At 47.7% G+C, this 14724-nt stretch overlaps 1 protein-coding gene across 1 annotated transcript in view; it reads left to right on the forward strand.

Moving 5' to 3' along the window:
• PM20D1 (peptidase M20 domain containing 1) overlaps positions 1–14724 on the forward strand; it is an 81515-nt gene that overhangs the window by 11584 nt on the left and 55207 nt on the right. The window contains exons 2-3 of the mRNA XM_056558025.1: positions 4270–4356; positions 6521–6753. Coding sequence (XP_056414000.1) covers positions 4270–4356; positions 6521–6753 — 320 coding nt within the window. The remainder of the gene's footprint in view (positions 1–4269; positions 4357–6520; positions 6754–14724) is intronic.

Consider the following 14724-nt stretch of genomic DNA (forward strand, 5'->3'; position numbering starts at 1 on the left):
CTAAACTGTTGCCTTGAAATACGACAGGGCTCCAAAGTGAGAGCGCCATGTGCATTTGAGGCCTGAATTAGGGATTTGCATAGGGGTGGACATAGGGGTATTCTACGCCAGTGATTCCCAAACAGGGTGCCTCCAGCTGTTACAAAACTCCCAGCATGCCTGGACAGTCAACGGCTGTCCGGCAATACTGGGAGTTGTTGTTTTGCAACAGCTGGAGGCTCCATTTTGGAAAGAGTGGCGTACCAGACGTTTTTCATTTTTATTGGGGAGGGAGGGGGGCTGTGTAAGGGTATGTGTATATGTAGTGTTTTTTACTTTTTATTTTATTTTGTGTTAGTGTAGTGTTTTTAGGGTACAGTCACATGGGCCGGGGATTACAGCGAGTTTCCCGCTGCGAGTTTGAGCTGCCGCGCAAAATTTGCTGCATTGCAAACTTGCAGCCCGATACTCACTATAAGCCCCTGCCCATGTGAATGTACCCTGTACATTCACAGGGAGGGGGACCTCCAGCTGTTGCAAAACTACTACTCCCAGCATGCCTGAGAATGTTTGGGAGTTGTGGTTTTGCAACAGCTGGAGGCACACGGGTTGGGAAACACTGAGTTAGGAAACAATGTTTCCCAACCAGTGTGCCTCCAGCTGTTGCAAAACCACAACTCCCAAACATTCTCAGGCATGCTGGGAGTAGTAGTTCAGCAACATCTTTAGAGCCAGATGTTGCCGAACTACAACTCCCAGCATGCTTGGAGTTGTAGTTTTGCAACATCTGGAGGACTACAGTTTGCAGACCACTAATACAGTGGTTCCCAATCTGTGCCCTTCCAGATGTTGCAAAACTACAACTCCCAGTATGCCAAAACTGTCCAGGCATGCTGGGAGTTGTAGTTCTGCAACATCTGAAGGGCCAGATGTTACAGAACTACAACTCCCAGCATGCCTGGACAGTAAGGACATGCTCAGGATGTGTAGTTTTGCAACATCTGGAAGGGCACAGTGGTCCAAAAACTGTGGACCTCCAGAAGTTGCAAAACTGCAACTCCCAGCATGCCCAGACGCCAAGGGCTGTCTGGGCATGCTGGGAGTTGTAGTTTACAGGGTCCTATTACAGCAATGCATGTCGCTTTACGGCGACGTGCATTGCTGTAAAGGGCCCGACCGCGGCTGAAGATCTACTCACCTGTCGCCGCCGCCGCCGTCTTCATCGTCTGGATCCGGGTCTTCAGGGACGAGGTAAGTATCGGGACTGGTCCCCAGCACTCCCCCGTCCCCCGCCGCGTCCTCCGGTCTTCCTCCCGTCCTCTCCGGACTTCAAGGGGCCGGGCAGGACGGGAGGAAGTAACCGCCCCCCCTCCTGCGATTGGTCGGTTAACTAACCGACGGATCGCAGGGAATAGGAGGAGGTGGCAGGCTTGCCACCTCGCTCCTATTCTTTAGCATGGTCCTGGCTGTCTGTGACAGCCGGGATCATGCGAAATTACCAGGTGGTCGGGTCCCAGAGACCCGATCAGCCCGGTATCGCCGCAGATCGCAAGGCCCCCCTCGGCATGGCCCCCCTCGGCATTTGCCCTGGATGCCTGCTGAAGGATTTCAGCAGGCATCCGGTTCCAATCTCTGCCCGGCGAGCGGCAGAGACCGGAAAACGCCAGGACGTACAGGGACGTCCTGGGTCCTTAAAGCCCAGGGTGCGGGGACGTCCCCGTACGTCCTGGGTCCTTAAGAGGTTAAATGAGTCTTTACATGAATATATTATGCATGAGCTGGATCTATGGCATGTGACCTGTTGATCACATATGTGGTGTGTGTATAATATGAGCGCCTATACATAAGCTGTAAATATGAAAGCTTTTTTTCTCCAGCGTAATGTACAATGCGCAAGTTTCTTAAAAGCATTTTTTTTTTTACAGATGGAGAAAAGGGGGTGTATCTACTGGTTGTCTAGGTGTTTTGGGGGAAAAAATTGTTCATAGACCAGGGTGGAGGAGGGGGAAAAAATAAATGAATAGTAAAATACCCTGATGCAGCTTTTCACACCAAATCCACAACAAGCTGCTTTCTTCATGTCAGTTTTTTCACCTGTTGTACAGTGTATGGTGTGTAACTTAGGCTGGTTTCACACTATGAGCATTCATCCGTTATTAAACGTCCTTTTTCTGTGTAAAAACAGATTTATAATAATGGATTAAATAACGGGTGCTAACGGATATATAAATATTTATCCGTTAAGACCTGTTATAACATCCCTCATGTATGGCCCTAACACCTCTGCCTACAGACTCCCAGAGTAGGGACTACTACTACTACTACTACTCCTCCCATCATGGAAAAGACTTCTATCCATGATGGGAGTAGTAATTCCCCAGCCGCTGGAGTCTGCCAGTGGCTGGTGAGGCTTCATTAGTGTTTGTACTACTACCCCCATCATGGAACAGAGTCTGTTCCATGATGGGGGTTGTAGTACAGGGGGCTGAGAGATTGAGCGCACCGGGTCTCACTTCTGAGACCCGATGTCATCGGAAGTTATTAAGTAGGGGAGCTGGCGGCGTGCTCCACTCCCCTGCAATGTACGATGTATTCACTTTCATTTTAAAATTCCCCGCCGGGAGCCCTGAATAGTCGGTACTGAGGAGCCATTCAGGGCTCCCAGCGGGGTTTTCAAATAGAAGCACTGCGGTGGGGAAACATATATATATAATCGCTGGAGGAGGGGTATAAATCTGGCCCCCACAGCGCTTCTGTATATGTTGCCCCCCGCAGCACCTTTATATATGTTCCCCTCTGCAGCGCAGTTATACATGTTACCACCGCAGCGCATATATATGTTCCTCCTCACAGCGCTATCATAAGCCCCTGGTAGCGCTATGAAGGAAAAGTGTTCTACGGCAGCGCATCTGGCCGGCCACATGCGCTGCTGTAGAATACTTGGACCCCCCCCCCGCGATCTAACACTGGATAGAGGATAAGTTGTTATGGCTGCAGTTGTCCTTTAACTTTATATTTTTAGGACTACAACTCCCAGTGTGGACCCAGTGGGTCTATGCTGCCTGTGTTCCTCTTCAGCTCTGAGCCCTGAGGAGGGGGACACAGGCAGTGAGTACAGACTGGGAGATGGAATTTAAAATGGACTGAGGCTGCATTCACACCATGTTTTTGCAATACAGTTCTCGTATGAAGTTTTTGATAAAAAAAAATAAAAAAAAACGGATTCCTCAAAACCGGACTAAACTGTATCACAACGTGTGTACAAATTTTAACCCATATACGGTTTGAAAAATGATGTCCGGTTGCATCCGTTTTTTTTTTTAGAAAACAAAGTATACGTTTTTAACTTTTCACTCCATTATGAATAAAGTTTCACTTGTTTGATTGAAATTCCAAGAAAAAAAACTGTGCAAAGTCAAAAACCGTAAGGTGAAAACCGGATGGAACCGTACGCACATACAGTTCTGTACGGTTCCCATTGACTCCTATGTTTAAAAAAAAAAAACATATACGGTTTAATACGGGTTTTCACCTGGACCAAAAACCATGGTAGGCTTTGGTTTTGGGTACGTGAAAAAAAAATGGACAAAACCGTACAAGACGCAAAACGGATGCAACCAGACATCCTTTGGCATACGGTTTTCAATATGGTTCCGTACGGTTTTCACATTGAAAACGTATATACAGGAACTGTATTGCAAAAATGTGGTGGGAATGTACCCTAATACAAAGTTATCTCATAAACCTGCAGCTCCTTTGGTACATAAAAACCCAGAGCCTCATGTAACATGACCCCTCATATAAGTGCCCTATGGGGACTAAACCAGTGTGAAAAAATAAAATAAAAAGTATAATAATAATAATAATAAATAAAAAAATACCCCTTATAAAAGCCCTTTAAACCTTAACCCTTTAAAGACGCAGCAAATTTCTATTTTTGGGTTCAGCCTTTTTCCTCCTCGCATTTTAAAATCCATAATGCTTTATATATTTTATATTTATATTATATATATTTATATTATATATTTTACCTACAGACCCATATTAGGCTTGTTTTGTACGCCACCAAGTGTACATGTTATGAATTAATCCTGTGTTTTTTCAGTGTATAAAACAATTATTGAATTTGTGGTCTATAACGTGTGTGTTTGTAGTATAAATTTTTATATAAATAGTATACAAGTTGTGCAAAGATAAAGGCTGTCCGTGTAGATATGTTCACTGCGGAATCTGTAGGCGCTATATATATATAAATAAAATAAATAAACTAATCTCCCATTGCCTTATCAGGTGCAATTCGCATTCCAACTGTTTCATTCTCTGAAGAGGAGCAGAATGTTACCGCTCTGGCTGAGTTTGGAGAATACATTAGAAAGGGTATGTGTCTACCATCTGGAGTTACATGTTATGAAATATTACCAGTGAAAGAGTAGGGATATCCTCTCTCAGCAAATACCAAATTCTGCTAACATGCAAAGTTTTACTTCCTTTAACTCCTTCCGTATTAAAAGAGAACTATCGTGCACAAAAATGTATCCACCATCTATAGGAGATAAGTTTTAGGGTATGTTTACATTGAGCAATGTGAAAAGAATCATTGCTCGCAGAATTCCGCAAACGGAGATTCTATCTGGCTGCCGAAATACTTCTGAGCCCTTAGTCCCAGAAAAAACAAGCCCTCATGTGGCTCTCTATGTGGAAAATTTAAAAGTTATGAATCTTAGAAGATAAGGAACATGGTAAAAATCTCTGACTGGGGAAGGGGTTAAGGTTAAGCATCAAATCCACAGCAGTTTCACATCAGAGGTCACTCTTGCTACACTAAGGCTAGGTTTTCACCCAGGTTTTTTCTGCCATTGTTTGGAAATTTGCCAGCGCAGTCAAAGCCAGAAGTGTATTCAAAAGGAATGGGAAATTGATACACCTTGGGCTTTGGCTTAAAGAATTGCAGTTGCAGTTTTCCCCCAAAAAATCTACTTTAGATATTGATGCCAAATAACTAGATATGCCATTGATGCTTGATTGTGTGGTCTGTCCTTAAAGAATTCCTTAAAGGAAAACGATCACCCGTTCACCTGCACTATAACCCGATACACCGCGTTATAGTGTGGGTGAACAGAAGACTGTCGCAGGCTCTCAGACTGTTATACCTACTTGCAGTCCGGAACCCCAATTCTCTGAAGGTCCCCCTCTTCCAGTGCTGACTTGCACTCTGGAGGCAGGCCCGCTGGCTGGATTTGAATATTCCTAAGCGCTGGTCACGTGAGCCCTCTTGCCTACTGAGCGCTCACATGACAAATGCTTATGAATATTTAAATCCAGCCGGCAGGCCCGCCTCCAGTGCGCAAGTCAGTGCTGAAAGAGGGGCACCTTCAGAGGATCGGGGTTCCGGACTGCAGGTAGGTATAGCAGTCCTAGACCCCTCATCTGTCTCCTGTTCACCCGCACTATAACCCGGTGTATCGGTTATAGTGCGGTTAAACGGGTGACCAAGATGTCCAGCACATAGGAAAGAGCAGTGACCTCTTAAGAATTTACCTACACAGATCCACTCATTAAAGGGGTTATTCAGCTATCCATAGGAGATGGTTTGACTCTCCCCGGTGAACCCTCCAGCCCCAACCTCCATAGGCATACTTGTCTCGGCAGTGATGCCTGCTCAGCCAATCGCCAACTGTGGCGGGACATCATTGCGTCCAGTAATTGCCTGAGCAGGTTGTCACTGCTAAGACGAGCATGTTTCCAAAAGATTCCAACTGCTGGGACCCCTCGCATTCTCCTGGACGGGTCCCCGGCAGCTTGAGCATCCTCTGTGCGCTCCGGCCCCCACTTTCCTGGCGGCTTGCTCAGCCAATCACCAGCTGAGTTGGGACATCACTGTACCCAGTGATTGGCTGAACGGCCATCACTTACATCAATCCAGGAAGGTGGGCACCGGAGCACACCGAGGATGCGTAAGTTGCAGGGTCCCAGTGGTTGGACCAACCTCTGAGATCAGACTGAAACTTTAGTTCCCTGGACTACCCCTTTGATGTTTGTTTGCATTTCTGTTTTAAGTGGTGAACTCCTAAGGCCAGGTTCACACAATATAATTCCGGCTGGACACAATACGGCCAGAGATTCAGAGTGCGTCCAGTGCTGAATTACTCAGTCGGCACTAGGACCTATGGACATTTCTATCCCAATAGACAACAATGACTGTGGCGCAGATTCCGCCAGGACATTGAGAAGGTTCAATGTTCTGGCAACATTTTTAAATCGCAATTTTCTGTCGGAAATTCCTACCATTAAATTCTGTAGTGTGAATTGGTTAACAGAAAATCCATTTACCTGCATGTTAACCTTCATGCAGCGCAATTCCCAACTGAAATTCCTGAGCAGAATTCCAGGTTGAAATTCTGTAGTGCGTACTTGGCCTAAGTCTCTCAATGAGTTCACCACCAATCAAAAAAACACAGAAAAACATGTTAAAAATGAAACAGAAGACACCAATTATTATTTTTTTAAATCTAGTATTACTTTTTTCTTTTCTCCAAATTAGTCTTTCCAGGAGTGTTCTCTTCGAGTATTGTTAAACATGAAGTGGTAGGAGAATACAGCCACTTTTTTGTTGTACAAGGCTCAGACCGAAGTCTAAGGCCCTACATGATCCTTGCTCACTTGGATGTTGTGCCAGCCCCTCCCGAAGGTTGGGATGTCCCACCTTTCTCTGGAGAAGAGCGTGATGGTTACATATATGGAAGAGGAGCCCTAGATGACAAAAGCTGTGTGATTGTGAGTCTGACAAAACCTATTGATACATGGACAATAATGTGGGGATACTGTGGGCAAACTAAAGACATCCATCTTCACCAGATTGCTGCTAAGGTACTGAATCTGGAAAACAATTGCTGATTCGGTGGTTTTAGCAACATTATTTCATCCTCCACTGTAGAGGTTAGTGTCCTTCACTGTGTTATCTTGCAAATAATTTGTCGCTCTAATCATGATATCTGCAAACAGGCTTCAAAGGTTATTTTTATTTCTAGATAAAGTTTTGCATGCACCAAGGCATGCAAATTTATGTGTATTAATCTACTGGAGACAAAAATGTGTCTGATTTGCCCATAGCAACCAATCACAGCTTGGCTTTCATTTCTCAAATTCCTCTTGTAAAATGAAGGCTAAGCTGGGATTGGTTGCTGCGGGCATATCAGACACATTTCAGATTAATGACCTGGGACACAGTGCATTCAGAAAGTATTCAAACCCCTGCTCTTTTTCCACATTTTACACGCCATACTTTATAAGAAAAGAAGAAAAATTGGTATTCATACTTATTGTAGGGTTACTATTGAAAGGGCTGTGCTACCAGTACTGCCATTAACAACACAAATATTACAGAACTATTTTGTGATCAAAATTCACAAAAAAGAGGCCGTACATGCTATTTACTGGTATAAGGGCAGGTTCAAAACCTTTTTCCACCATGATGGCGACTAGCCAACAGATTGCACAGGTGCAAAATACTGATGAACAGCTACTCACAGGCTTATTGCTCATAAAGAGGATGGGGGGGGGGGTAGCTGCTTATTATTATAACTGCACTCAGGTAAATTATACAAAGGATGCCAGTTATATGAAAACGTATTGTGCATCTGCTGACTTGTAATCAGTTATACCCATACTGTTCAATAAGGCAGGCTGCTCAGTACTCTCAGCATTGATGGGTATGCCGGGTCCCATCTCCAATGTGAAAAGACTGTTAATAACTGATCTATTTCCGGAACCTGCCCGTGAATTTGGCTAAGTTATACCTCATTTTAATCTGTTTCATCCACAATGTAACCCTGTGTATTGGGTTTAGTGCAGGTTTCGCTTTAAACTGTGGATTTATTACAAAAACTACCGTCGCTTGGCATCAAAATCCAACATGGATTTTGCCCATACATACCCGAAGTATCATAGAAAAGAGACTAATTACTTATTTAACAACTTCTATATTTGTGTGTGTGTATATATATATTGGTAAAAAAAACATGAAACAAAAGAATCACCACACATTAAGGCCGACACAGAACATATAGTTTTGTGGGGAAAGTTCAAGGATATTTTCTCATTTAATTATATAAAGCTTTTTCTCATTCTGGGCTTAGTCATTGTAACGCCGAGCGCTCCGGGTCCCATATCCATCCTGGAGCGCTCGCGGCGTCTGGTCTCCTGCAGCTCCCCGATCTCTCACTCTGACCGGGAGCGCTGCTACAGTGCTGCCGACGGGGATGCGATCCGCATGGCGGCACTAGTCTGATTACCTGCCCCGTCCTCTGTCTCAGTGCCGGGTCTCTCAAATTTAAAGGGCCAGTGCACCATTAATTGGTGCCTGGCCCAATCTGTTCCTAATCAGTCCTAATTACTGTGGATACTATATAAACTCACTTCCACTTCCTGTCCCTGCCGGATCTTGTTGCCTAGTGCCCTGTGAAAGCGTTTAGTGTGTGCCATAACCTATGTATCCAGACCTACTGCTGTTGCCCCTGACTACGTACCATTGCCGCCTGCCCTGACCTTCTGCTACGTCTGACCTCGCCTCTGTCTAGTCCTTCTGTACCACGCCTATCTCAGCTGTCAGTGAGGTCGAGTCGCTATCGGGGGATATGACCTGGGAGTTACCGCCGCAGCAAGGCCATCCAGCCTTGCGGCGGGCTCTGGTGAAAACCAGTAACTCCTTAGAACCGGTCCCCCGGTACGGCCCGCGTCATCGCCTCACTGACCAGAGGATCCACTACCTGCATACCAGTCCGAATCGTGACAGTCATGTGGATGGTCCAGCTCTCCCTATATACACTGATAACTTTCAATCACTGAAAAGGACCACCCACATGACTACTTGGCTGAAATGAATGATTGCATGAATAAACAACAAATTATCCTGGAACTTTTCACACAAAACTATATATCAATCTGCTCAGCTACTTTTGTAAATGGTTGTTTTATAAAGGTATATTTAGAGAACTGGCGATCAGTAAAAATTTGTTTGTTCAAATTAAAATCTAAAATTTTACATTTAAATAGGCACTGTCATTTAAAGAAACGCTGCATAGATCAATAGTACAAGCAAATATAAGAAACTTTAATAATATATCTTAATAAAGTTTTCTGACAAACCTTTTATTAAACAAAAAGTATTTTTACGAAGGTTGTCAGGCAGCACTTTTATTCCAACCAGTTTATCTCGGGTTATACAGCTTGTTACGCCGAGCGCTCCGGGTCCCCGCTCCTCCCCGGAGCGCTCGCTTCTCTCTCGCTACCGCAGCGCTCCGGGCAGCTCCACTGACCCGGTGCGCTGCGATACCGTCTCCAGCCGGGATGCGATTCGCGATGCGGGTGGCGCCCGCTCGCGATGCGCATCCCGGCTCCCGTACCTGACTCGCTCTCCGTCTGTCCTGTCCCGGCGCGCGCGGCCCCGCTCCCTAGGGCGCGCGCGCGCCGGGTCTCTGCGATTTAAAGGGCCACTGCGCCGCTGATTGGCGCAGTGGTTCCAATTAGTGTGTTCACCTGTGCACTCCCTCGCCGGATCTTGTTGCCATTGTGCCAGTGAAAGCGTTTCCTTGTGTGTTCCTAGCCTGTGTTCCAGACCTCCTGCCGTTGCCCCCGACTACGATCCTTGCTGCCTGCCCCGACCTTCTGCTACGTCCGACCTTGCTTCTGTCTACTCCCTTGTACCGCGCCTATCTTCAGCAGTCAGAGAGGTTGAGCCGTTGCTAGTGGATACGACCTGGTCACTACCGCCGCAGCAAGACCATCCCGCTTTGCGGCGGGCTCTGGTGAAAACCAGTAGTGACTTAGAACCGATCCACTAGCACGGTCCACGCCAATCCCTCTCTGGCACAGAGGATCCACTACCTGCCAGCCGGCATCGTGACAGTAGATCCGGCCATGGATCCCGCTGAAGTTCCTCTGCCAGTTGTCGCCGACCTCACCACGGTGGTCGCCCAGCAGTCACAACAGATAGCGCAACAAGGCCAACAGCTGTCTCAACTGACCGTGATGCTACAGCAGCTACTACCACAGCTTCAACAATCATCTCCTCCGCCAGCTCCTGCACCTCCTCCGCAGCGAGTGGCCGCTTCTGGTCTACGACTATCCTTGCCGGATAAATTTGATGGGGACTCTAAATTCTGCCGTGGCTTTCTTTCCCAATGTTCCCTGCACTTGGAGATGATGTCGGACCAGTTTCCTACTGAAAGGTCTAAGGTGGCTTTCGTAGTCAGCCTTCTGTCTGGAAAAGCTCTGTCATGGGCCACACCGCTCTGGGACCGCAATGATCCCGTCACTGCCTCTATACACTCCTTCTTCTCGGAAATTCGAAGTGTCTTTGAGGAACCTGCCCGAGCCTCTTCTGCTGAGACTGCCCTGTTGAACCTGGTCCAGGGTAATTCTTCCGTTGGCGAGTACGCCGTACAATTCCGTACTCTTGCTTCAGAATTATCCTGGAATAATGAGGCCCTCTGCGCGACCTTTAAAAAAGGCCTATCCAGCAACATTAAAGATGTTCTGGCCGCACGAGAAATCCCTGCTAACCTACATGAACTCATTCATCTAGCCACTCGCATTGACATGCGTTTTTCCGAAAGGCGTCAGGAGCTCCGCCAGGATATGGACTTTGTTCGCACAAGGCGTTTTTTCTCCCCGGCTCCTCTCTCCTCTGGTCCCCTGCAATCCGTTCCTGTGCCTCCCGCCGTGGAGGCTATGCAGGTCGACCGGTCTCGCCTGACACCTCAAGAGAGGACACGACGCCGCATGGAGAATCTCTGCCTGTACTGTGCCAGTACCGAACACTTCCTGAAGGATTGTCCTATCCGTCCTCCCCGCCTGGAAAGACGTACGCTGACTCCGCACAAAGGTGAGACAGTCCTTGATGTCTACTCTGCTTCTCCACGTCTTACTGTGCCTGTGCGGATATCTGCCTCTGCCTTCTCCTTCTCTACTATGGCCTTCTTGGATTCCGGATCTGCAGGAAATTTTATTTTGACCTCTCGTCAACAGGTTCAACATCCCAGTGACCAGTCTCGCCAGACCCCTCTACATCAATTGTGTAAACAATGAAAGATTGGACTGTACCATACGTTTCCGCACGGAGCCCCTTCTAATGTGCATCGGACCTCATCACGAGAAGATTGAATTTTTGGTCCTCCCCAATTGCACTTCCGAAATTCTCCTTGGACTACCCTGGCTTCAACTCCATTCCCCAACCCTGGATTGGTCCACTGGGGAGATCAAGAGTTGGGGGCCCTCTTGTTTCAAGGACTGCCTAAAACCGGTTCCCAGTACCCCTTGCCGTGACTCTGTGGTTCCCCCTGTAACCGGTCTCCCTAAGGCCTATATGGACTTTGCGGATGTTTTTTGCAAAAAACAAGCTGAGACTCTACCTCCTCACAGGCCTTATGATTGTCCTATTGACCTCCTCCCGGGCACTACTCCACCCCGGGGCAGAATTTATCCTCTGTCCGCCCCAGAGACTCTTGCTATGTCTGAGTACATCCAGGAAAATTTAAAAAAAGGGCTTTATCCGTAAATCCTCCTCTCCTGCCGGAGCCGGATTTTTCTTTGTGTCCAAAAAAGATGGCTCTCTACGTCCTTGCATTGACTACCGCGGTCTTAATAAAATCACGGTAAAGAACCGCTACCCCCTACCCCTCATCTCTGAACTCTTTGATCGCCTCCAAGGTGCCCACATCTTTACCAAACTGGACTTAAGAGGTGCTTATAATCTCATCCGCATCAGAGAGGGGGATGAATGGAAAACGGCATTTAACACTAGAGATGGACACTTTGAGTATCTGGTCATGCCCTTTGGCCTGTGCAACGCCCCTGCCGTCTTCCAAGACTTTGTTAATGAAATTTTTCGTGATCTCTTATACTCCTGTGTTGTTGTATATCTGGACGATATCCTGATTTTTTCTGCTAATCTAGAAGAACACCGCCAGCATGTCCGTATGGTTCTTCAGAGACTTCGTGACAATCAACTTTATGCCAAGATAGAGAAATGTCTGTTTGAATGCCAATCTCTTCCTTTCCTAGGATACTTGGTCTCTGGCCAGGGACTACAAATGGATCCAGACAAACTCTCTGCCGTCTTAGATTGGCCACGCCCCTCCGGACTCCGTGCTATCCAACGTTTTTTGGGGTTCGCCAATTATTACAGGCAATTTATTCCACATTTTTCTACCGTTGTGGCCCCTATCGTGGCTTTAACCAAAAAAAATGCCAATCCCAAGTCTTGGCCTCCTCAAGCGGAAGACGCCTTTAAACGGCTCAAGTCTGCCTTTTCTTCGGCTCCCGTGCTCTCCAGACCTGACCCATCTAAACCCTTCCTATTGGAGGTTGATGCCTCCTCTGTAGGAGCTGGAGCGGTCCTTCTACAAAAAAATTCTTCCGGGCATGCTGTTACTTGTGGTTTTTTTTCTAGGACCTTCTCTCCGGCGGAGAGGAACTACTCCATCGGGGATCGAGAGCTTCTAGCCATTAAATTAGCACTTGAGGAATGGAGGCATCTGCTGGAAGGATCAAGATTTCCAGTTATTATTTACACCGATCACAAGAACCTCTCCTATCTCCAGTCTGCCCAACGGCTGAATCCTCGCCAGGCCAGGTGGTCTCTGTTCTTTGCCCGATTTAATTTTGAAATTCACTTTCGGCCTGCCGATAAGAACATTAGGGCCGATGCTCTCTCTCTCGTTCCTCGGATGCCTCGGAAGTTGAACTCTCTCCGCAACACATCATTCCTCCTGACTGCCTGATTTCCACTTCTCCAGCCTCCATCAGGCAAACTCCTCCAGGAAAGACCTTCGTCTCTCCACGCCAACGCCTCGGAATCCTCAAATGGGGTCACTCCTCCCATCTCGCAGGTCATGCAGGCATCAAGAAATCTGTGCAACTCATCTCTCGCTTCTATTGGTGGCCGACTCTGGAGACGGATGTCGTAGACTTTGTGCGAGCCTGCACTGTCTGTGCCCGGGATAAGACTCCTCGCCAGAATCCCGCTGGTTTTCTTCATCCTCTGCCTGTCCCCGAACAGCCTTGGTCTCTGATTGGTATGGATTTTATTACAGACCTACCCCCATCCCGTGGCAACACTGTTGTTTGGGTGGTCGTTGATCGATTCTCCAAGATGGCACATTTCATCCCTCTTCCTGGTCTTCCTTCAGCGCCTCAGTTGGCTAAACAATTTTTTGTACACATTTTTCGTCTTCACGGGTTGCCCACACAGATAGTCTCGGATAGAGGCGTCCAATTCGTGTCAAAATTCTGGAGGGCTCTCTGTAAACAACTCAAGATTAAATTAAACTTTTCTTCTGCATATCATCCTCAATCCAATGGACAAGTAGAAAGAATTAACCAGGTCTTGGGTGATTATTTACGACATTTTGTTTCCTCCCGCCAGGATGATTGGGCAGATCTTCTACCATGGGCCGAATTCTCGTATAACTTTAGAGTCTCTGAATCTTCCTCCAAATCCCCATTTTTCGTGGTGTACGGCCGTCACCCTCTTCCCCCCCCTCCCTACTCCCTTGCCCTCTGGTTTGCCCGCTGTAGATGAAGTGACTCGTGATCTTTCCACCATATGGAAAGAGACCCAAAATTCTCTTTTACAGGCTTCATCTCGCATGAAAAAGTTTGCCGATAAGAAAAGAAGAGCTCCCCCCATTTTTGCTCCCGGAGACAAGGTATGGCTCTCCGCTAAATATGTCCGCTTTCGTGTCCCCAGTTACAAACTGGGTCCACGCTATCTTGGTCCTTTCAAAGTCTTGTGCCAAATTAATCCTGTCTCTTACAAACTTCTTCTTCCTCCTTCTCTCCGTATTCCTAATGCCTTTCATGTCTCTCTTCTTAAACCACTCATCATCAACCGTTTCTCTCCCAAGTTAGTTTCTCCCACTCCTGTCTCCGGTTCTTCTGACGTCTTCTCAGTGAAAGAGATACTGGCCTCCAAGACGGTCAGAGGAAAAAGGTTCTTTTTGGTGGATTGGGAGGGCTGTGGACCTGAAGAGAGATCCTGGGAACCTGAGGACAACATCCTAGACAAAAGTCTGCTCCTCAGGTTCTCAGGCTCTAAGAAGAGGGGGAGACCCAAGAGGGGGGGTACTGTTACGCCGAGCGCTCCGGGTCCCCGCTCCTCCCCGGAGCGCTCGCTTCTCTCTCGCTACCGCAGCGCTCCGGGCAGCTCCACTGACCCGGTGCGCTGCGATACCGTCTCCAGCCGGGATGCGATTCGCGATGCGGGTGGCGCCCGCTCGCGATGCGCATCCCGGCTCCCGTACCTGACTCGCTCTCCGTCTGTCCTGTCCCGGCGCGCGCGGCCCCGCTCCCTAGGGCGCGCGCGCGCCGGGTCTCTGCGATTTAAAGGGCCACTGCGCTGCTGATTGGCGCAGTGGTTCCAATTAGTGTGTTCACCTGTGCACTCCCTATTTATACCTCACTTCCCCTTCACTCCCTCGCCGGATCTTGTTGCCATTGTGCCAGTGAAAGCGTTTCCTTGTGTGTTCCTAGCCTGTGTTCCAGACCTCCTGCCGTTGCCCCCGACTACGATCCTTGCTGCCTGCCCCGACCTTCTGCTACGTCCGACCTTGCTTCTGTCTACTCCCTTGTACCGCGCCTATCTTCAGCAGTCAGAGAGGTTGAGCCGTTGCTAGTGGATACGACCTGGTCACTACCGCCGCAGCAAGACCATCCCGCTTTGCGGCGGGCTCTGGTGAAAACCAGTAG

Source organism: Hyla sarda, chromosome 2 (genome assembly GCF_029499605.1).
Source record: "Hyla sarda isolate aHylSar1 chromosome 2, aHylSar1.hap1, whole genome shotgun sequence".
Taxonomy (NCBI): Eukaryota; Metazoa; Chordata; class Amphibia; order Anura; family Hylidae; genus Hyla; species Hyla sarda.